Source organism: Rhipicephalus microplus, chromosome 4, assembly GCF_043290135.1.
Source record: "Rhipicephalus microplus isolate Deutch F79 chromosome 4, USDA_Rmic, whole genome shotgun sequence".
In the NCBI taxonomy this organism is placed as follows: Eukaryota; Metazoa; Arthropoda; class Arachnida; order Ixodida; family Ixodidae; genus Rhipicephalus; species Rhipicephalus microplus.
The window spans coordinates 219,691,945-219,716,511 of record NC_134703.1 but is presented as its reverse complement, the minus strand read 5'-3'; the positions used below and the strand labels follow the sequence as shown (position 1 = coordinate 219,716,511).

General features: G+C 48.8%; 1 protein-coding gene across 4 annotated transcripts in view; it reads right to left on the bottom strand.

The window, feature by feature from the left end:
• Nucleotides 1-24,567, bottom strand: part of rhea (Talin_middle and talin-RS domain-containing protein rhea) — a 908,869-nt gene that overhangs the window by 644,331 nt on the left and 239,971 nt on the right. For all 4 annotated transcript variants that reach the window (XM_037423602.2, XM_037423605.2, XM_037423603.2 and 1 more), the window contains exons 18-19: nt 4,339-4,390; nt 4,127-4,280 (exon numbers count right to left, since the gene is read on the bottom strand). In XM_037423602.2, coding sequence (XP_037279499.2) covers nt 4,127-4,280; nt 4,339-4,390 — 206 coding nt within the window. The remainder of the gene's footprint in view (nt 1-4,126; nt 4,281-4,338; nt 4,391-24,567) is intronic.

Sequence of the window (24,567 nt, the reverse complement as noted above, 5' to 3'; positions counted from 1 at the left end):
TCATCGCCATTCATCATCATCGTCCTTTTTCTAACCACCGCGCTGCGCCTCTCGTGCAGCTCATGCGACAGCTCGAGGCCCGAGCTGTGGAGAACGAGCTACAGGCCTTGCGGTTTGGACGTGGCAGCCGCTGCCGCTCTGCTTCGGCAATCGCCTTTGATAATAAAGTGGCGAAAGAAAGACACGACCACGTTGGCCACCGTCCCGTCTTCCTCTCTCGCTACAGGTTATTACTCGAGTCGCGGCACATACAGAGGACAGCCCAAAACATCAACCGCTCTCTCGGAACCCTTCCCCCAGTGTATACACATGGACTGCGCTCCACGCAAAACGAGAGAGAGGGGGGGTTAGCCACCCCGCAAGTGCTTTGAAAACGCCGCTGCTACGTAGTCTCCGCAGTCACCCCTGAGGAAAGAACCAAGTCGGTTTCGAAACGTCAGGTTTCTTAAAATCTTTTGGCTGAAGTCTAAATCACCTCCCAGTTTCATACCCAACCAGACAGACGTCTGTTGAATGTTTAGATAATTTAGGGGTTATAAATGTCACTGTACTACTGGGGGCTATACATAATTATCAATCTTTATTACTAGGCCTACAACATATCTTGAGTGGTGACTTTTTTGGCAAAACTTCAAAAAAAAAGAAAAATTGCATTTTTTGGCAACTTTTGGCTCGTCATTTGGTGAATTTCACTGAAAAGCCAGTGGCAACCCTGGTTCTTAGCCTCTTTATCTTAGCTTCTCAATGCATTAACCCAAGAAGCATCTTCATTACACTTGGAATGACGGTCCTTACACAAGAGCTTTATACGACAAAGGAGGTAGATTATATCTTTATGATAGCATGGGTGTATTGGGTTCCATTAATATATTTTTGTGGCACACATTGTGATAGGCATTATCACAAAAGTTGCGAAGGAGCGCATGTGAATTGCAAAACTTGGTACAACATTCAAATTCTTCAAAAGATAAAGTGTCCAGTACAAAAGCGTCATCAACATTAAGAAAGTTCAAAACCATTTTGATCTCGCGTTTTTTAACGACTTCAGAGACTCCACATTTTTCACCGTGCGATAGGAGCTCGCTGCCCCATAACGAACTTAGGCTGCAGCTAACACTTTTCATCTGATCTCGCGAAACTAAAACACTAGTGTATGAGAATTCGGCTGCTCCAGGAAAAAAAGTAGGGCTTGTGAAGTGATATCATAGCGTGTAGAAGGGGAAAGAAGCCGTTCGCTGATGCCTGCTTAAATAGTGAATGCGCTAGCATGTGCTAGCACTTGCGACCACGCGGTTATATTCAAAGCTCACAGTTGTGGATCGAGCCACACAGCCTCCTACCTGAGTATTCTTTCATACTCACTTGTCCAGCAAAAGACAGACAGCACTTCCTTTCCGGTTGAAGAGCAATGGACTATCGGCATCACACGGGGAGAAATGTTATCGCATGCGCCCTCTGTGCGATCGAGATGGCCAGTTTGTTTCATCCATGCTTCAGCAGTGTTTTTCACTATAGCGCTCCCGAGATTTTATCTGCAGCAATAGCATACAGTGTGCGTACAAAAGTAAATGTTTTGGGCTTTACACGCAACATGACAGGGATGATGAAAGCTTGTAGAGAGTGTCCATATGATTCTTCCCGCAAACAAAAATATACAGAGCCATCGAAGCGGGCTGGCCTTTGTAATGAACTGCATTCTCTTCGCTGTAAAGAATTTGCCCTTTGGGAAAATGAATATTGCGTAGCCTTTCACATTGGTTTCGTTTTCAATTACACTGCACTACACTCTCTCTTACAGGCTTTTCGACATTTGTGTCTCCATAAAGCATTTTTGCATTGTGAGCAATAAGGGTTGAGCCAATCAGGATTTCAAAGTTCTCGGCTTCCCTCTTTCAATTCCACTTGCGCAATCGAAAACACAAACTGCAATGAAACCACAAGTTGATCGCCCATGATAATCTTGTAAGACGCAAGGAAGAACGGCGGCGGCGGGTGGTGAATGCATGGCATAGCAGGGCAGAAAACAATTTACAGCCGATTTTTCTCATATATGAACCATTCTAGAGTATGTACCTTAATCATGTCACGTGAATCACTCTTTGGGCGTCCCGAATGGTGCCAAGAGAACGAGAAACGCCAAGAGAGAACAACACACTAGACTGTGTTATTTTCAAAAGCTGTTTCAGGGCCCTTATATAGAGAGGGCATGCATACACAGACACTAGAAAGCAGTCAAGACACCGCAAATCTAGCTCTCAAGAATTTTAAAGCTGCAGAAAAGAAAATGAAGTATTTTATGCCGAGATGCATAAAATACTTCAGTATTCTGCTTGGGTAAAAAGACAAACAGCGGCGTGTCGCAAACTGTTGTGCGGCGGCGACGTGGCCTCCCTTGGAACTTCGGCGATGGCGTGAACGACGTGAGCAAAAACGGGTGGCGGCGGCTAAGCACGGCGGCGCACAGCTCTACTCGCAGGTAATGTCAACGTTGCACAGACACCATGCACTTATTCAGTAAAGAAGAGCATAGATATTAACAGTAAACTGTGGCCAATGCATTGTATCCACCGACGATCAGCTCAGACGGCAACAAAGCGCCGCTGCGTGTATTGTATGTGCCGCTGACCACTTATCCACATTTGTGCGGGGACGGTGCGGCCACCTATAGCCCGATCTCCCTGTGAATATGTGAAGCTGGTGAAACCACCGCGAGCGCAACATGAGCATGGTATGTTGTCAAGTTCTTACATGACTCGCATGTCATGATTATCATGTTTGCACCAGTCATATACTTTTATCATTTATTGACATCACCTAACAGCAAATTTGGTACATGTATAAGCTACCAAAATGACCACAAGCACACCGTGATTGTGGTGTCTAGTCACGACTTACATGACATGCATGTCATAACTTTCACGTTAGGGTCTGTCACTTATTTTCGCCATGCAGTCATGTCATAGCAAAACGGTTTTACAATGCATCATGAGAATGAAACCACTGCAAGAGCAGCAAGGCCATGAAAGGTAAATCATGGCATTCATGTCATACATGACATAATTTATATTATGACTAGTCACTCATGCTTGTCATATTGTCATGTTATTCCATACCAATTTTGTTAATGACACCATTATTGAGACGGCCAGGAGAGCTAAAAGTCGTAGGCGGCTAGATAGCTAGATATGCTTAAAGTCGCCGAAGTTCGCTAAAAAATGCTTCGCATTTAAAACAATCTTTTTATGCCCCCAGAGAATTATTTCACTTTTGACTGGCAATTCTCTCAGGCTATAACAGGCCCATTTAATGTTTACATAAAAGTCCGTTGTAGAAGTACTTAGATTTTACATACTTCTGTTGTAACAGACCAAAATCATCATCACTATGAAGGTCTGTTGTAACGAAGTTATACTGTATCCAATGCGCTTGATGGCACCGAGGATTGCGCACTGTTTGAAGACAGCAACAACGTAAGCGGCGAAGGAAGCATGGGACAAAATGTGCCTACTCTTTTCCAACCCTGCCTTGCCCAGTAGATAGATGCAGCACACACATTCTTCTATGAGATGAGAATGACACAAGCGAAGTTGGTTTTGTCAGCTGCATAGTATGTTAGTTGTTGTTGACATCAAGTCCTACAGTAAGCGAGCACAATATTGACCAACGAGATCGATGCGGAGCATTTCAGCTCATTCATGCGCCGGCGAGTCAAAATCAAAAAGTGATGCTCCTGTGCTCAGATAGTAGCTGTAATTATCACTGAAGTTTTCACGGGATAGTTCGCAGGTACTAGCACAGCTTGATTCCTCTTTAGGTGACACCGCCAGTTTGGTTTTCGCACGATAAAAGAAGCATGTGTGCTATGTTTATACGTTGACCAGCCACGATGTCGTGTAGCATAATTGGTGACCTCATCGCATACCCATTGTGGCAAAGCTCCCCATTTTAGTTTTGCTCTTGACCGATTGTTTATTGCTTATTCAAAATTATTCACGAGTCCCCCAGCAAAAACCGAATTTTCTAATTATGATCGACAATGCACCAAAGTTCCCCGTTAACAAAGCTGTAATTAAAGCTCTGACACATCAAAGGTTGGACAAGCAAAATGAGAAAGCAAGCAGCAGACCTCTTGGTTCTGGGGCTCGGCAGCACGAAGCAGGTCAGAGAAGGCATTGCAGAGACGCCGTGCGGCATCCAATAGTTTCTCGCCTGAGTCCTCATCATCCATCAGGGCAGCTATCATCTTCACATCCTTCGACATTTCTGGCAAATTGCTGGCGCTGCAAAAGGGCCACGGTACGATCAGCACGAAGCACAAGCTGACCAATTAAAGCTTACATAGTTGTGATGGCTGCTCCAACCGCTGGCTGGTTCATTTCTTCTGGAGGAGCTGAAACACATGAGAAACTTCACTGAAGTATATCATCATACCCTGTCTGCACTAATGAAATCCGGTCACTGCACCACTAAATGACCACAACACCTTGATGAAGACTCCGACAATGATGCAGAGAAATGTATAGGGAGTGTATAGGAGATATTTTAATTGTGAAGAAATGATATTATGTGGGGTTTTGCATTCCAAAGCCAAGATAAGATTATGAGGAATGCCGTAATGCAGGGCTCTGAAAAATTTTGACCATCTGGTGTTTTTTGACGTGCACTGATATTTATAACTTAGCAAACTCACTCACGAGTACATTCACTCAGAGTCAGATAAAGCAGTGAGTCTGAGCAATATTTTGATGAATTTGAGTTGAAGTAAGTATGGCTGCAGAAAATTTGCATGAGTGTAGATCCAAGTGACTTTGGCCCAGGAAAGTTTTGATGTTCTTGAGTGTGAATTCTACTGCGTTTGATACAGAAAAACTTTGATGAGTCTCTGAGTCCGAGCGAGTCTAAAGTGCAAGCTATTTTTTTAGCAAGTCTGAGTGAGCTACAGTTTTTTTTTCTATTCTTTCTTTCTTTGCAAACTTACAGCCTTACCTTACTAATCTTCAGCATTACATTGAGCCTTGCCTGGATTCAGATTTATACTCGCGCCTATTTACATGTATTCCAAAGCAGTGTTGTTCATACACCATTTCAGTCAGAGAGATAGAAAAAAATCCAAGGAAAGAAGGAGAGGATAACCAGACATTTTACCATAAATAACATGCACGTCACCATAGCTTACAAGGTAGTTCTTGATAAACATATCTTACATTTTGGATGTCTCTGAATGAAGAACGCACCCTCGGAGTGAGAGGACAAAACAGATGCAGCCAGACCAAACCAAACATCACATTTATTTAACTACTTTTACAACAACGATATCGTCAGCTGAATCAAAATACATGACAAGTGACCAACATGCACGCTGAAACAACTTTACACAATATTCCAATACACTCAATCAACGAAAGAATCAACACATGGTAATACGAAAGCGTAGTCCTTGATGTTCGACACACCGCTAGGGCCCCACACGGTACGGCCCATGGTCGCCACACCCCACGGGACCTGTCCGGAGACACCCATCAACGCCAGCGACCTATGAACAGCTGATGACTTTGAAAGGGTGGCCGTACAAATACAACGAAATGTTCTGACCGGCCATACCACGGTGATCCATTCTTTCTCAGTCGTGGAGTAATTAGCCTCAGGGCGTGTTAGTGTTTGGCTTGCATAGGTGATTACTCTTTCGGTGCCTTCTTGCTGCTGCACAAGCACAACTCCCAGACCAACATTGCTGACATCAGTGTGTAGCATCGTTGGGGCTTTTTCATCAAAGTGGGCGAGCACTGGAGGTGTCTGTAGTCGCTGGCACAGGTTCTTAAAAGCAGCTTAAAAGCACAGGTTCTTAAAAGCAGTCATGCATGCGGACAATCACGTGCTCCCGGACAGTTGCAGAGCGTAATCAAATTGTCTGGGATATTGACAACGGCGCCGTATACTCGGAAGAAGTCCATACCAATAATTAGACCTTTGCAGCATGCGGCGAGAATGACGAACGATGCAACAAAAGAGGAATCTCCTATGTCGATTCTTGCTGTGCATCTTCCAGGGGGCATCAATAACTGACCACCTGCCGTCCTTATTTGAGAGCCTGCCCACTGCGTCTTCACTTTCTTAAGGGGGATGGCGAGTTTCTGACTAATAATAGAAAAGTTGGCACCAGTGTCGACTAAGGCTGTCATTTCTGGCCGCCAAGAAAAACACTAACATCGGCGGTCACAATGTTATTGCGGTCACAATGTTATTGCTCTCACGTCATGTCAGCTTTACAGCGTCGTGTAATGGGGGCTTTTCATCGTCATCTTCATGGCTGCAACCTTACCCCCAAAAGTCACCGCCCTCAGTTTCCCTGACGCGAGCTGGGTGACCTTCTTACGTTAAGGTCCGCGGAGATATGTCGGTGTGACGAAGGCGAATGCAGAGGAGAAGGAGAGGGGGATCGATGTCCAAACCCAGTTGGTGAGTAGGTACTGCTTTCGCGTCAGAAGTACGGTAGTCGTAAAAGTGAGAACGGGCTCCTTGGGAAGAAGCGCCCTCCCGGCGTGGTATGTATTCGTCGTTTGCATGTTGACTGCCAGACCATGGTCAAAGAGGGCGGAACAACTCACTGCGTTGCCAGCAATGACGGGCAATATGACCTGCACCTCCCCAGTTAAAGCAGCATAGTGGACGTCTATCGATTCTGCGCCATGAGTCTGTTCTTCGGAGCGGTGGACGTCTGAGACTCCCATCTTGCGACGATGTCCATGGTGCTACTGTGGACCACTGGTGGTACGTCAATAGGCTTGGCGGTCAGCTCAAGGTCTGCTCTTGCGGCGGTGACCAAGGTGTCGTTGGCACTGGGCTGTATGGTGGCGATATAGCAGATGGTGAACGTCAGAGAGAGTCGGCGTAGCTTATGGGACGGTGCTGGTCATCAGGACAAACGGTAGAAAATGTGTGGCAGATTTCGTCGCGTACGAATTCAGCGACAGACGCAATGGGAGTTTCAGCAACTGGAGTCCGGAACTTCTGTAGTTTTTTGCAAACTATCTCCTTAATAAAGCCTTGCAGGGAGCTTTGATTCTCAGTTATGGTGTGTGGAGATAGGTTTGCACTAAGCTTACCTACTATGTGCAACCGTGTAGGGATGCGACGTCCTCCATGGCCGCTGAGTGCGAAGACATTGCGGCCAGGTTCGTCGTTTTCTCCGGCAAGGCACAGAAACCACGCATGAGGCAGGATAATAATAACAACGGGTTTATTAACTCAAGATGCAGCACAGTGCGACACTCACGGGCTTGCAGGCCGTATAGTGAACTCCGCAAGACCGAGCAAGTACGCTTGCCTAAGGTGCTACGACTCCCTCACAAAGGCCGAAGTCGAACGCACGAACGAGAAGCCGCCTGCTAAGCAGCGCGTCAACCTCTCGTGGAGGCCTGAGAGCATCTGCCGCGACGAGCGAATCCTCGGGCGCAACACAGCTCGTAGGAGAGGAGGATGTCACGCGCGCCCAATGGGAAATGGCGCTGCGTTGTGACGTAGGCCCGCGCAGCGCACCAGCGTAGCGTGCCCGGACATGCCAGTGCGAGTAGAAGCCGACGGTTGACTGGCCCAGACCAAGAGGCGCCCCAGCAGCCATTTTGGCGGATGCCAGCGCTTATGCGCGCCCGGGCTACGTTGCTGGTGCGCGTGCGGCAGCTGGGAACGAGGTGCCAGGCAGGAGGGCGCTCTCGATTCCCACAGTTGGCAGCATTGATTGGGGTGCTGCTAAGCATTTGATCATACTGCTTACATCATTGATGGAGGGCCCACTCAATAGCTGTAGTCTCCTTGATAAAGTCAACTACAGTACTTGGAGGGTGGTGCAGTAGCTCAGTGAAAAGTTGCTCTTTAACACCGCGCATGAAGTAGCTCAACTTCCCATCTTCAGTCATGTTTGGGTCAGCTCGATGAAAGAGATGAATCATATCCTCAGCAAACATCGGAACGGTTTCATTGGGTTTTTGAACTCGTAAGTTCAAAAGCTGCTGCGCATGGTCCCGTCAATCGACACTGGCAAACGTGTTGACAAGCTGTTGTGGGAAGTCGCCCCAAGTTGACAGACTGGCTTCTCTGTTCTCATACATATACGCGCACCGCCGCCAAGGTAGAAATAGGCACGTGAGAGCTTTTCCTGTTCAGACCACAGATTGACCTTGGCAACACGCTCATAGTGCTCAAGCCAGTCATCAATGTCTTCATGGGCGCTACCACCAAAATTATCGGGAACCAGCGGTTGAAATATTGTTACCTGTGAAGGCTGTGTCAACGAGGGGCCTTGGGGTGCCTGCTGCATGCTGGCGTTGGCCATTTGGTGAGGTAAGCAGCGCCTGGGACGTATGCCTAGCAGCCGCTGACTGAACCGGTGCACGGGAGTTGCAATAGGTGGCAATTCGTCCGGGCTAGATGAACGGCTCCCAGAGGGGGGTGTGGAGCATCAGGCAGAATTGCGGTCCAGGACCTCCACCAGTGTAGCGGTACAACGCAAACAGAAGACGGATAGACGTTGACACAGCGATTCTCAGCAGTGGAACAGCAAGATCACCTTCTCTGTCCTCGACCAGCCGGAGCTCCACTACTTGGTGTCCGCGAAATCTCCTTATCGTCGTTTTTGTCCACCAGTACACATATGTCAATATATCATATCCCTGTATTCGTAGTGTGCGTAGGGTGCGTGCACGTATACACTTTGAATATCAACAACTGTCCACACGATAAAGCGAGTGTTCAGAAACACACGACCTTATTCATCAGAAAACTAATAACATGGATTGGTGAATGAAAAGAGAGGAGCACTTCTATCACAATTAAAACTGCGACTTGTCTTATCTAGATCTACATTGACCCAGGCATAGCTCTGTTCTGTAATCAAGTGAACGGCATGAGTATTCATACCGTTCACTTGACAACAAACTTTATGATATACATGCAATCAGCAGCACGAGTCGCAGCACAGTTACCTCGAAAACTTATAAGGCCTTGGTTGCACGAGTCTGGCAACGCAAAAGTGCCAGCATGTTTCGAAGAGGCCCGCTACACACGAGCAGTTGCCTTCGTCAACCTTGGGCTCGCTTGACAGATTTTTCAACTCGAAGTAAATTTGTAGTGACATGTTCAAAGTAGGTGAAATGATAAAGCAATGCTCGCCGCACATGTATATCCTTGCATCTTTCTTTTTTTTTTCTCGTACCCTCTTTCTTGCATTGTGTAAACGCAGTTCTTGTCGAAACTAGTTCAAAGTCAGCGGTCTTTGCTTCTGTTGTCTCGTCCTTTCCTAATTGTTCTATGCGCTGTTAACACTTTTTGAAAATAAATCTGATGTGGTTCACTCAAGAGGCTCAATTTCAGTGTACAAAGTGCAAGTATTTCGGTAAATCCTTTATGCCGTTGAGAATGAGGTGGTCCGTGGCCAGCACCCTTTCGCCTTCAACAAAGCAACGTGATCCAACGCCCCAATCAAAAAGCTTTCGCACAGCACCAAGGGAAAGTGCCGCATTGACCCTGGTAAAAGCAGCCATCTTTGTTTTTTCGAACAGTGTTGGCAGGAGCATTTTATGGTGTCTGGAATATGCAGCAATATGCAAAAGCCAGGACAATTCGTTATGCATGGCAGGCAATGAAACAGTGCCGATTCATCACAAAGGCCGTTTAATTCACTGGTGAGCATACAGTAGGTATTTGCTTCACGATGCTAAGAGGCCCAAGCTTGTCATTAGAAAGGTTATTAGCTAGCACTTTTAATCGCAATGCTCACAAAAAAAAAAAGCTAGGTCGCCAAATGCACGATTGCAAGGGCGAGTCCATTTCCATGTAAAATGAACTACTCAAATAGCGTCCCCCTTTTTGCGGCAATTTTAGAGTTTGTTATAAATCTGTTCCGCTGTATTACACAGCATAACCATACGCCATAAAACTCTGCGCCTGATTTTGAGTGAATACTGGGTTCTGTTTAAATGATACCATGCTTACCCAATTATAAACACAGCCGCCCCATCCCTTTTTTCTTTCCTGATCCTGATAATAAAAGCTAGAGTTGGTGCTCAGATTTGAAAAATAAAAAAAATAATCGCACAGCACAATTCTTTTTTGCCCAGTTCCCCTCTTATTTAAGAAACAGAAAAATTGAAACGTGGCACATCTTTATTTACATAACTTAGTGCCATAATCGCTGCCGTGGCTATCATCTTGTCAGATGTGCAAAGAATGTTGTTGTCAACAGATTCTTCGCAAGCATTCGCAGATTCCCAAATGACGTCATCTTCACTCTCATCACTGCCGAGTGCTGGGCTGCGAAAAGCACGACGCTCTTCATTGCACACAAACAGTCGGTCCCGCTGCTTTCGCCAAACTGCGAAAAAGGGGTGCACACCCCCTGTAAAGTTGTAGTTGTTTGCACCGCATTGTGCAAGTATCTCGCACAGAAGCCGTATTTCGGAAGTGACAACTATTGAGGTGGAGTGTTCCCGAGCGGTGATCACCACTATCATCATCATGGTTGGTAGAGTGGTAGCGCCAGCGGTGACCCCTGGAAGAAGGCAAGCCTCGGTGGCGGGCAAAAGAGTTCAGCGAGTCTCTCTTCCGCTGGTGGTATTTGGCGTGAACGGTTCCTCTCGCGACATGTCACTGGTGCACGGCACCGCGGGCCGTCTGCCGGGGACTCGCGCAATGAGTCAAGGGTTGGCGACGCCGCCTTTTGTGTGCTCTTGTGTTTGTTATGTTACTATGTGCCGAGTAATATTGTGTAAGGATGTTTTAGCGGGTTGCTCACGATTGATGTTACAATAATTCGGTGGACAATATCGACCTTCTAAAATTAGTTAAGTAAACCTATGTTGTTGTTTGGTTTGAGCCGACCGCGTCTGCTGTATCCGTTCACTCCAAGATTGTGGCGTGGTGCTCGCCATTTCGAGAGCCCACACTGGCGCCCAACGTGGGGCTCTTGGAGCATCGGACGACAGTTTTCCCGGTTGTACAAGCTTTTGTTAAAGCCAGAGTAGAGTAGGCCTAGGGGGACTTCTCGTTAATAGCATCAGCGGTGTGCTTTGTTGAGAGCGAGTAGATCGGTATTTGTGACGTGTTTGAACTTGTCAGCAGGTTGAGTTTCTATTTTTCTTCTGCTCGCAAGTGGTTTTTTTCATTGTTGGTGTTAGTTTTCAAGAACATTGTTCAGTTGCGACGAGAGCCATGTGGTCTGCATCATGGGGTGAGCAAAGCTTAGAGCACGTGGATTGTAGGCCAGGCCTAAAGCGAGTGAGTATGAATGCCTTGTGGGTGGTCTGATTTTTTTTGAAATAGCTTCTATCTCTTTTGGGCTCAGTGAGCCGGGCGACATTGCTGTCTGGTACAGTGGCTCGATGCCGTGCGTTGTAACACTGTTTGGACGATGGACGCGAATCGCTCGGTAAGCTGCTGTGTGCAACAAGCGATAGGGTCACCTTACAGAGTGGATGTCTCTTTCCAACTGCCTTTTCTATGCCTAGGCTAGGTGCTGGGTGGATGCCAGTTGTTGTCGAGCGACTCATTAGGCATAAAGCTCTGCGCAGCCGCCTGTCGCACGTGGCACAATTAGGTGGATCGTGGCGTTGAGGTGTTGCGCTCTTCTTCCCTCACTTTTTTTTTTTTTTATCTTGCGATGCACGAGTTAGGAAAAGTGATTTTTGTTTTATCTTGATGGGCGTCTCGGCCGTTGCCGATGTCTTAGCTAGCAGTACTGACCATCGTACCACGTGGCCGAAAAGCCTGAAGCTCCCTTCCCTAGGACCTGCTCTATTGTTTTTTTTTCGAGTTTTTTTTTTTGTTGTTGATGTATTAAGCGGGAGGGATGTCATCCACGACCGGCTGTCTTCGGCACATCGTCAGCGTCGCTGGCCAGGAATGCGGTCGCGAGGTCGGGCGATGGAGATGCCTGGGACCTGCGCAACTGCCTGCAGTCCGGCCCTCTCTTGAGTGCTGGTCGCAACTGGAAGACGTGTCGGCGCTAGCGATAATTCGTCGCGCAGACGGCAACGTTGCTGTTGCGGGGCCGGTACTGAGGTGAAGTCGAGCCGGACAGTGCAGCAGTGTCGACCAGCGGCGGTGTCGTTGTGCAAGGACATCATGGACATGCGATGTAATTTTTTTTTTTTTAAAGCTTGTGTAGCTAATTTTTTTTTTGTTTAAGGATAATGGTTTGGTTTAAGGTGGGGAGAATGTGGGGGTGCACAACCCCCTGTAAAGTTGTTTGCGCCGTGGAGCGCATGTGTCTCGCACAGAAGCCGTATTTCGCGTCTCTCATAATCATATGGTGGTTTTGGGACGTTAAACCCCACAAATCAATCAATCAATCAGAAGCCGTATTTCGGAGGTGACAACTATTGAGTGATAGGTGGCGTGTTCTCAAGTGGTGACCACCACTATCATCATCATGGTTGGTAAAGTGGTAGCGCCGGCGGTGACCTCTGGAAGAATGCAAGCCTTGGTGGTGGGCGAGAGAGTTCAGTGAGTCTCTCTTTGGCTGGTGACATCTGGTGCGAACGGTCGCTCTCGCGGCATGTCCCCGGTGCACGGCACTGCGGGCCGTCTGCAGGGGGCTCGCGCAGTGAGTCAAGGGTTGGCGCCACCGCCTTTTCCGTGCTCTTGCGTTTGTTATGTTGCTACGAGCTGAGTAATATTGTGAAAGAAGGTCATAGTGGGTTGATCACGATTGATGTTATAATTCAGCGTACGATATTGTGGTTCTAAAATTATTTAAATAAATGCATGTTGTTTGGTTTGTACCGACCATGTCTGCTGTGTCCGTTGGCGTGGCACTCGCTCGCCATTTCGAGAGCCCACAAAACTCTTATCAACTTCTCATTTACACAGAACTTGCACTGCGTGGCACAATTGCTCGAGTCCTCGGCAAAAAGTATCACTTGACACTTGAAGTCAGCTGTGTAGCTCTGCCAACATGACATCCTCGCAACCGCGCACAAGCAAATCCGAACTGTCAACTGGTCACGCCGATAGTACAATGAACAAAGAGCAAGGCGGCATGGCCTCCGGCCAGCGCAAGTGTGGCTGCAGGCTGAAAGGCAGTACCGGAAATACGGCTAGCGGGCTAAGGACTTCACAGCCTACACTTAGGGAAATCGTGGGTTTCCTCCCATTGGCAGAGTGGCTGCATGGCAGAGCGGCTGCATTTCGCAGGGTCTTCGAAAAAGCGGTGTCATGCACGTTCGTGTTCGTTAGGGCTCACTCCCCGAATCACCCGCCACTCACGTCCAACCACAACACCGTCCGCGCACACACTACTCGCACACAGGCCGGATGTCCACTGTTGCCACCACGCCCAGGGGGCGCCACATACCCCCATCACTACCAATGGATGTCCTCACAGCCCGTCCCCCCCCTTGAAGTGTGAAGCTCCCCGCTGACCATGGAGGATGGTATTTGACGAGCTGGTCGGCATGGGTCTCGCCACAAGCTCTCCCAGTCTGTGGGTGGACGAGCTTGAAAGTGTTTGCACCAATACGTCTGCAGATGCTGAATGGACCATTTCGCCTCGGTGCCAGCTTCGATGAGATGCCTCTTGCAGCGTCACTGACTATGTGGGTTTCTCGCAGGACAAGGTCGCCTTCCTCCAATGTCGTGGCTCGGTGTCGCTGGTCCGTAGTGCTGCTTCTGGGCACGCCAAGCATGTTGCTGATGCTGCCGTGCAGCATTCATGACCTCTGCCAAATGGGACTGAAGTTCTGCTGCGAATGCGTGAGAAGATGATACCGCAGGCTCAGCGTCTTGCTTGTCTTCGGTGGGTTGCCAGAGTGTTTGGAGTTCACGGCCATAGCAGAGGAGGGCTGGGGTGTATCCAGTAGCAGCACTTTCAGCGGTTCGCATTGCAAAAGCAATCTCGGGAATGTGTTGGTCCCAGTTTTTGTGCTCATTGCAGTATGCACGAATGCACTGCTTCACGGTGTCATTGTGCCGCTCGACCATCTGACCGGCTGGCCTGTAAGGCACCGTGTGGCGCTCCGAGATGCTCCATTGCCTAAGCAGGTTCTTCCATAATTTACTAACAAAGGGCTTCCCATTATCGCTAGAAATAGCAGTAGGTACCCCGTGTCTGCAGATGAACTCTTCCACACGGCTGGCTATCCTGCTGTGTTGTTGCTGCCCGAAGAGGGAAGAGCTCAATGAATTTGGTAAAGTTGTCAACAATGACCAGCAAGTGCTTGTGCCCCCGAGGGCTGGTAGGTAACGGCCCTATTAGGTCGATACTAAGTTCTTCCATTGGTGCTGCAGGCCATTGGCTTGCCATAAATCCTTGGGGTTTGCAACGCTGTGCTTTCGTCCTTTCACAGACTGAGCAACTGCGGACATACTTCGATGTGTCATTGCTCATGCCCAACCACACAAACTTGTCTCTGATGCGCCGCAGTGTCTTGTAGAATCCTGCATGGGCACTTGTCGGGTGGTCATGGGCCATCTGCAGGACCAAGGGGCGAAGGTGAGTAGGCAACCAGGCTACTGTACGGTCGCCGTGACATTGCACCAAAAGTCCTGATGGCTCTAGATGAGACGTGGATGCCAGGTCCTCCAGACGACGGGTTTCGGCAGTGCCTATGTGCAGGCACTCTCCCTGGATAGTTCTCGTTATGTCACGCAAAAGAGCATCACGTTGTTGTTCCTGTGCTAGTTTTTTCGCACAGTGTATAACACTGAGGTCCTAAATGGTGGTTGGCAGGCAGGTTTCAAACGTGACAGAGCCTTCGTCAGTGTCCAAGTTAAGTGGCAAAAGTCTCTCAGGCACGCTTTCAGCTGCTGTCTTGGAGTTTGGCTGAACAGGTGCCCAGCTTAGGGCATCAGCAGGAATGTTGGCCTTACCACGACGGTGCTTATTTTTGCACTGAAACCCTTGAAGGCGTAGCACCCAGCGCCGCACACGAGGAGATGCCTGCTCAGTGGTAAACATCCAAGCCAATGACGCATGATCACAGTGAACTTCGAATTCTGTGAATTCCAAATGAGATCGGAATTTCTCTACAGCCCATACAATGGCCAAACACTCCCACTCCTGGACTATGTAATTATGCTCCGCATCCGACAAGCCTCTGCTGATGAATGAAATTGGCTTCAAAATGTTATCCCGACGTTGCGGCAGCACTGCGGCGATACCAACACTGCTGGCATCTGTTTCAACTACAAATGGTGCATTGAGGTCTGGCAAGCTCAGAACTGCATCTGTTGCCAGCCTTGCTCGGAGAGTCTCAAATGACTGTTCTTCAATGCTCGTCCGCTGCCATTTCTGTTGCGTCTCGAGCAAGTTGGTTAAGGGCTTAGCAGTGAGGGAAAATTGTGGAATAAAGTTCCTGTAATATCCAACTAAGCCCAGAAATGCCTGCAGTTTCTTCATGTTGGATGGCCGTGGGTACTCTGCCACTGCACGCATCTTCTCTAGGTCGGGTCGGCGCTCTCCTGGAGATACAAAGTGACCAAGGAAGGCGAGTGCATTGAGTGCATTGTTGTACTTTGGTTGGATTATTTGTAAGCCTTGCATCCTTGATGCATTCGAGGACTTCACGGACGTGTGCCAGGTGTTGTTCTATTGTAGGGGAGTACACCAAAACATCATCAAGGAACGCCATGGCAAATTTGTGGTTTATGCCCTCAAGAACCCTGTCCATTAAAGCTTGGAATGTGGCTGAGCCTCCAGCCACACCAAACCGCCTCCTTGTGAATTCGAAGGTGCCCCTGTGACATATGAATGCAGTCTTCTCAGCATCTTGTTCCCGCAGTGGAATTTCGAAGAACCCTTGGGAGAGGTCAAAGCTTGTAAACCATTGTGAGTTACCTAGCTGAGCCAGGAGCCAATCAGTGCGAGGCATTGGGTACACTGGTACCCTTGTGCAGGAGTTCAAATGTCTGTAGTCGACAGCCACCCGGTAGCCTCCGGATTTCTTTCCCACCAGGACTGGTGCACTTGTCCAGCTGCTTATGCTCCGCCTGATTAGGCCTGCTTCTAGCATCTCATCCAAGCAAGCATCCATGATGCATTGTTTTTTTGGATTGACTGGGCGCAGTTTCGTGCGCACTGGTGTGCTGTCACCTGTGTCGATAGAGTGCTCAATGAGTGTTGTACAACCAGGCAACTTTGTGAAGAGTGCCTCATATTCTCCCAGCAGGCCCCTGAACTCGCGCATCACTTCTGCTTGCTGTCCTGAGCCACTAATGGTGTTGCATGCCACAACGTCTGGCTGTTGCTCAAACGAGTTTCCAAGGCAATTGGCATCATCCACTGGATCTGGGGCAACCTTCCTGTCTGGTTTGGCAAATGGAACAAAAAGCTGTGGCTCCATACCTATAGTCCACCCGCCCAAAGCTATGTGCAAGGACATGCCAATGGCTGTAAGAAAGTCCCTTCCGAGCACAACATCCTGGCACAGGTCAGGCAGACAAATAAAATTTTGAACCCGGCTCCCCGGCATCCCACTCTATTTTGCATTTTGTAGCCTCGGAGCTCTGGGACCAACCTGATGCCAAGTGGAGTGTTCGAGTTTCGCGTTTCCTTTTTCCCCCCGAAGAGCATGCCTCACTGGTGGCTAGTGAACCAAGGAGACTCACGCAGGACCCAGTGTCGAGCAATGCACAGAACGTCGTACTGCCGATTCGAACATTTAAAAGCGGCTCCTTCCCTCCTCCGGCTGCAGATGCAACTTGCATATTAAAATTGCAGTAGGAACCTGCCGAACTGGCGCCTACTGGCACCCATTTCCCGAGCACTGAGCCTGGAAGTGCCCTAGACGGCCGCACTGGAAGCAAACGACATTGTCTTGGCGCGGTCTACTCGCACAGTTGCGTGCAATGTGGCCGACGCCGCCACATCGTCGGCAAACAACTTGGCTCGGGGCCCGCTGAGGTCGACGCCCTGCTGGTGGTCAGTACGTTGGTGCACCGACAGATTGGGCCTGATTTATGGGCCACTGGTCCCGGTGGTATGACGGTTGCACTGCTGCGGGGTGGAGGGGCCACGCGCACCCAGGTGTCCAACCGGCATTCGGCACGGAGACGACTGCAGCGGTGTACTGGGGCACTGCCATTGCGTCAGGCATGCCATGCGCCGAATATGCCAAGTCGCGCGCAACCCGATTTGTTTTGGGTGGAGGAGGCCGATATTGTAGCCGGCGCCGCACTCGCTCCATCAGGCCATCGGCCGCATCCGCCATGGCCCTCAAGCTTGAGAAGGTAGACCCCGCTACCAAGTCTTGCAGCTGGGGGTGCATTTGGCGCAGCACTCTGTCGACCTTGACGTCGTCGGCAACCTCCTCTCCGATTCGGTCGTAGAACTCGGAAATAACATAAATAAATTTTTTCAAGTTCTCCTCCGAGTGCTGAATGCATGCCTCCAACTCTTCCTTCAGGCGCTTCTTTTCGTCGTCCGACGCGAATTCCCGTCGGAAAGGGGTGACAAAGGCATCCCACGTAGCGCAGGGACCCGCGAAACGATGCCACAATTTCGCGGTAACTACGCGGCGAACTCGGTCCTCCAGAGCTATGATGTTAATCAGGCAAAAATTGTCCACTTTGCTGAGGAATTCCTCCGGGTGTTGCACATCCTGGAAGCCCGCGAACCTAGGCAACGTGGTCGCAATGGGCGCTGTCACCGTCGCCGACATTTGTGTAGCCGGCGGTCGAACAAAGGCCGGTCGACGCTCGTTGCCTCCGGGAACCACGGGAGCGGCCATTAATGCCTGCCGCAGCTCAGATGCTATGCGCTCGCGTTCGATAGCCGATCCATTTGTCTGATGCAGCATAAACTGTACGAATTCATCGGGAATTTCAGTCGGTCCAATCCCGGCTGAGCCCCCACTTGTCATGCTCGTTCGTGTTCATTAGGCCTCACTCCCCGAATCACCCGCCACTCACGTCCAACCACAACACCGTTCGCGCACATACTACTCGCACACAGGCCGGATGTCCACTGCTGCCACCACGCCCAGGGGGCGCCACATACTCCCCCTCACTACCAATGAATGTCCTCACAGCCGTATGCGGCTATTGCATCAACAACTTTTTTTCTCAATTACCTAGGTAGTCGGAAAAAGGGGAGGGGGGTCTTTATTCGAGATTTTACGGTATATCACGAGGAAGAGCTTTATTCGAGATGAGCTCGAGCTGGCACACATTGATGATGGTATCTACAGATGAGGAATTTATACGAATGATGATGACACGTCCAATCGATAGAGAAGAGTCAGTGACTGCGCTCACACTGATTCTCCATCACGCTGGAAGTGGCCTCCTGGCTGCGCGACATACAATATTAAGAATCGCGTCGGGTAGACAGCTTCAGCCGAGAAACATGCACAATTACTGTCCCACGGCAACTGTGGTTGGAGGGAGCCGTAAGTGGTGAGATAAGGTAATGAATGGGGACATTTGTTCAATGACTCTATAAGGTCCTATAAAACGACTGAGGAACTTTTTCACATAAGCCGGGCACACGCCCGGGAGTCCAGAGAAGAACTTAATCTTCTGGAGAAAAGGTGACAGCACAATAGGTTGAGTCATAGCAAGACTTGCGAGCTTCCTCGGAGATACTGGAGTTAATTAGAGCCAGATGAAGGCAGTGCTTGAGGTGAGACGAAAATTGTGCGGATAAAGGGCCTGCTGAGGTAGCGGGAACCGAAAAAAAAAGGAGACATCCAGAGTTATACTCAGAAAGCGGCCATGGACCAGAAAATATAGAGAAAGACCCCTGGTGCGTTGTGTAGCTGTATTGTGGGCGAACGTTACGAATGGCAATATGGTGTCTTAGTTGATGTCGTCAGGGTTGACGTAGATGGCAATCATGTCCGAGAGGGTACAAAAAAAGCGTTCTGTCAAGCCATTTGTTTGTAGATAATAAGTAGAAGTTGTCTTGTGGATAGTGTTGGCAGCGCGTAGAACCTCAGTTACGACAGAAGAAAGAAAGACCTTGCCGCGGTCGCTGAGCAGAACACGTAGAGCTGCATGGCATAAAAATATGTTACGCAGAAAAAAATGGGCTACTTCAGTGGCTGTACCAGCGTGCAGTGAGACTGTTTTCGCGTAGCGAGTGAGGTGGTCAACAGCCATCGCAATCCAATGATTTTCATTGGAGGTCACGGAGAGGGGGCGGTACAAGTCTATCCCGACGACTTCGAACGGCAAAGTGGGACAAGGAAGAGGTTGCAAAAAGCCAGAAGGAGCAGTAGTGGGTCCTTTCCGCCATTAACATAAGGCACTTGAAGAAACATATTTGGCAATAGCGGATGAGAGGCCAGGCCAAGTGAACCGACTGCGTATTTTGTCGTATGTTTTGTGATAGCCGAGATGTGCAGTAGCAGAATCATCATGTAATATCTCAAAAACCTGATGTTGTAGACAACGTGGTATAATGAGGCCCATTTGTTTCCTTCAACGTGGTAAATATAGCAATGTAAAACACCATTGTGTAGTTTGAATTGCTTAAGTTGTCGACGAAGACAGGCGTTCGGAATAGCAGATGTGCCTTTTCAGCGTGCTATTATGGAGCGGCAGTAAGGGTCATTGCGTTGATGCGACACAGGGGTAGATGGGCGGCCGGATCTTAGCCAACTGAGACCTGCGATGGGTAATGCCGCGGTGGAAATTGGTGATTGTGGGCTATCACGGTTGGGTAGAGGGCACCGAGAGAGAGCATACTAGACCTGCAGACCACATCGAAATTGTGCTCCTCTAAACAAAGCACCCAGCGACACACCAAGGCGACCCGATGAGTTCTTTAGCAACGAAAGTCAGCACAATGTGTTGCTGTAGGTGACGACCGTTAAGTGGCGGCCGTGGAGATATGGGCGAAATTTTTGCACCGCCCATACAACAGTGAGGCACTCTTGTGCGGTTATTGTGTAATTTTTCTCGGCAGCAGTCACCCTGCAGTAGAACGGCACTGAGACCATGACCACTAGCGTCAGTGTGAAGAATGGTGGGTGCGCCAGGATTGAAGTGACATAGTACCGGGTCGGATGTCAGGGCTTGCTTCAACGCCAGGAAAGCCTATTCACAGTCTTCGGACCAGACGAATGCTGTGTTACTTGTGAGCAGTTGATGGATTGGAGATGCAAGCTTTGCGAAGTCGCGTATGAAGCACCGAAAGTAGGATTCCAAGCTGAGAAAACTATTGCAGGTTTTTCCGACACAACGGACAGGAAAATTCAAGGACAGCGGCAAGCTTTTCAGGATCCTGTCGAATACAGTTTTTGCTGACAAATTGCTCTAGAAATTTAATCGTCTTGTTTGCAAAGGTGCATTTTTTCGTATTCATCTGTAGATCAGGTTTTGCAAGGCAACCTAGGACTTCTTTGAGACATTGCAGATGTTGCGAAAAGGTAGACAAAAACACTATGATGTCGTAAAGGTAGCATAAGCAGGTTTTCCACTTCAGGCCACGCAATACGCTATCAATCATTCGTTCGAAGGTAGCGGGCGCGTTACTAAGTCCGAAAGGCATTACGTTAAATCCATATAGCCCATCTGGGTTGGAAGAAGCGGTCTTCTCTTTGTCAGACTCCGACACTGGTATTTGTCAGTAGCCCGATCGCAGGTCAAGGCTGGAAAAATACTCTGCGACATGCAACGAATGTAGTGCGTCGTCGATTCGTGGGATAGGGTAAACATCGTTGCGCGTTATTTTGTTCAGTGCCCGGTAATCAACGCAAAAACATACCGTTCCGTCTTTCTCTTGCACCAAAACAACTGGCGAGGATCATGGACTCGAGGAAGAACGTATGATATTCCGTCGAAGCTTGTCTGAGACATTTTCCTCGATTACCTTGCGTTCTGCAAAACACACATGGTATGGGCACCGGTGAATAATTCGAGAGCCGCCAGTATAAATTCCATGAGTTGCGGAAGTTGTCATACCAAGGACAGCAGAATGAAGCCAAACAAAGAGAGATGTCGGTTCAATAAATTCAGCAATTTTTGACCCTGGGCTGCTGTCAGACCAGGGCTTATTGTCACCGATAAAGGAGTGGGAGAGTTGAGTGGCAACGAGCTCGGCTCTGATAGGTCTTCTCGACTCTGAAGGGCATCAATCGCAATAGGATGTGGGTCAATAGCGCATGTGACTGCTGATCCACCAGGCAACAATAATGGTTCAGAAGTCTGATTTAACACAGTAATGAAAGCAGACTCTTCAACAAAACGGACAAGGCCTGGAATGATCAGAATGCCCCGATGTACCATGTCACTATAAGGTAATAGAAGCACGTCGCCATCCACAATGTTTATGAAATTAACGCTAATTACTTCTTCTCGGAATGGCCAAAGAACATAATCTGAAGTGGTGACGAGACGAATGCCCTCTTCGGGATCCGATACAGAAGAGTCGGTGGGATTGAGGTGGATGAGGCACTGACGACAAGATATAGAAACGCATGCAGATGACAGGAATTCACACCCCAAAATGAGTTCATCGATGCACTCACAGAAAACTGCAACGGCAATGTGATGACTAATACCGTCTATGAAAACACGAACTATACATTGAGAGAATAATGGTGTTCGGCGCAGCACTGAGAGACGGGCCCGAATAAGGTGTGGCCACTTTGCGAAGACAGGAGCAAAGATCAGAACGAATACTGTGCCAGTATTCACTAGAGCTTCAACACATATACCTTCTACTAACACTACTAACAAGTTCGATGGTCTGTCTGGAGGAATTGCTGGCTGTCCGGTGGATGCAGTTTCCCCTCCTAAAGCTTCATTGGGGAGTTTTCCAAGTGAGCCTTCAGAACATTGGAGGCTGGTTGCAGAGGTGACACGGAACGGTGATTTTGAGATGGTGAGCGGCGGCAAGACTCACGGGAGTTCACAGGCATACCCATACTGTAAGAAGGAGAGGGCGAAGGCTAAAAAAAAAAAAAAAAAAAAGACGGTAAGGTGTGAGTTCACGAGTGGACTAAAGTGTGCGCGTTCCTCAGGAGCGTAGCCACATTGCTGGTCTTGTTGGCGCCATTGGCAAAAGCGAGGTATGCGACCCCTATAGCCACAATAGTAACAGATCGGGCAAGGAGGATGCATCATGGTATAGCATGGCTGTGGACGCATCGGTGGTGACACTGACGCCACAGGTACATGGCCACCTGGTGTAACCGCTAGGATAGTGGTGGGTGTTGAGAGCGCGGCAACTTCGGTGTACGTTGGTAGCTGACGAGGTCTGGATTACACGGAACAAGGTAGACGTGACGCAAACGCAATCTCTTGGCTAATGCTGTCCCACAAGTTGGTTGGAGCTGAGGCTAAAATGGATGGTGGAGCGCAGGAAGAGCAGCGCCCCTAAAGTTCCTCTCAAACGATGTTGCAGACCAGGGCACGGATGTCGAAGACCACGGGAAGACAAATGTCCGAGGCACTATAGACGAAGAGACTGAAGTTCGTCTAGTCTCTAGCAAATGGTGATGACATCTTGAGTCGTGGTAGAATTTTGTGATGCAAGGGCGTTGAATGCGACAGTATTTACGCCTTTGATAATATGGCGTATTTGGTCGCTTTGGAGCATAGATGAGTTTACACGCATGCACAAGGCAAGAAGATCCTCAATGTATGAGGTGTATGATTAACCCGCCAGTTGAATGCGTTCAGCAAGCTTCTTCGTTGCTGCCTCAATGCGAACACTGGGGGAACCAAAATCTGATTAATATGCCAGGCGAACGTGTCCCAGTCAGGAAGATCTTGGAGGTGGTTCTAAAACCAGGTTTTGGCATCATTAGTCAGGTAGAAAGGGACCGTTTTAATTAATGTAGAGTATCCCACCTGTTCAACTCGCTGACGAGGTCATAGATGTGTAGCAATTTTTCAACGTTATCCCCTTCGAGACCTGAGAACACTGGCAGATCACGCTGGTGGCTGTGGATGGCCAGAGTCAACGGCGGAGGCTGCACTGGGCCGGCGATGTTGCATGAACCAGGATTGTCCTCAACTGCCATGGCAGATAGTAGTGGACGACGACCCGAGTGGAGCTCCAGTGATAACGTGCGAGAGGACTTGTGGATCGAGAAGCACCTTCAGCACTTAAGAGGAAGAACACTTAAGAGGAAGAGCTTTATTTAAGACGAGCTCAAGCAGGCACACACTGATGATGGTATCTATAGATGAGAAATTACACAAATGATGATGACACGTCCAATTGATAAAGAAGAGTCAGTGACTGCGCTCACAATATAAATTGCATATGCAGCAGGAACCACTTGTTGAACAGTGGGAGCAGCAGCTCAATGCCATAAGCTCGACACTTTTGGTTGGTTTGATTGTGAATATACCCTCAAACCTCGTTATAACGTAATGGGATATAACGAAGTAAATGAAATTCCCCTTGAAAGCTCCATTGAGAACCATGCATTTTACACCTCGTTGTAACGAAGTAAAATTGACCGGTAAATGGATCTAATAAACTAAGTATGTCTTTAAAAAATGACCGATGTGAGTTAAGTATATTGTTTTCTGCGGAGCTCGACACTCGTTCGGCGCGGCTCTTTCAAAACTCCCACGCCGGCCATACAGCCACGCCATGCGCGGCGGAGTGAGCCGTCCTCCTCACACAGCCAGCGGAGAGGATTGCGCAAGCGCTCAGCAAGTCACATGACCGAGAAGCCACGCCGCGGTGCAAAGCGATTTCCCTCTTATTTAAGAACACACGATGGGGAAGCTTCAGAAGACGTGGTCGGTACAAACCAAATAACATACATACATACATTTAACTACTTTTGAATGACGATATCGTCCACCGCATGATACATCAACCGTAATTAACACACTAAGACATCCGTACACAATATTACCATACACTCAAACAACATACCACAAGAGCACACAAAAGGCGGCGTCGCCAATGCTTCACTCTCCACGTGGGCCTACCGCAGGCGGCCCGCGGTGCCGTCTATGGCAGACCCTCCGTGAGAGAACCGTTCGTGGCAACCGCCACGCGCAGAAGAGGCTCGCTCAACTCTCGCCCACCACCATGCCTTCCACCAGGGGTCACTACTGGCGCTACCACTGTCACAACCATGATGATAATGACAGTGGTAATCAACGCCACCTACCACACGGTAGTTGCAACCCAAAATGCAGCTTTTGGGCGAGGCACGTGCGCCACAGGACGCAAACAATTTTACAGGGGGTGTGAGCACCTCCATAAGATTTACATTTGTGCACAAATCAGAGGACGTTCGTCATTAATTGAAGTAATTGGTGATGCGTGTTTGCACACCTTCGCCTTGCAGCGAGTCGATCAATTTTACACGCAGTTTGCAAAGCATAGTAGCGCGCGGCAAGTCCAGTGCCAATGCTCTCTAAAAACGACGGCAACAGCTGCGTCTCCGCTGCTACTCTCTGCACCAAGAAAGGAGAAGCATCTCCATGCGGAGAGGAGCAGACCAGCATTAGAGAGAGAGTAAACAGCTTTTTTTTTTTTTTTCATCTCTCTTCTCAGGCGGCTTTGAAAAGAGAAGGGTCTCTACGTGCAGAGACAGAAAAGGGAGAAGCGTGGCACAGGCGCGTCGCAGATCGGCATTTCAGAGAGAGCGAGAGAGAGCA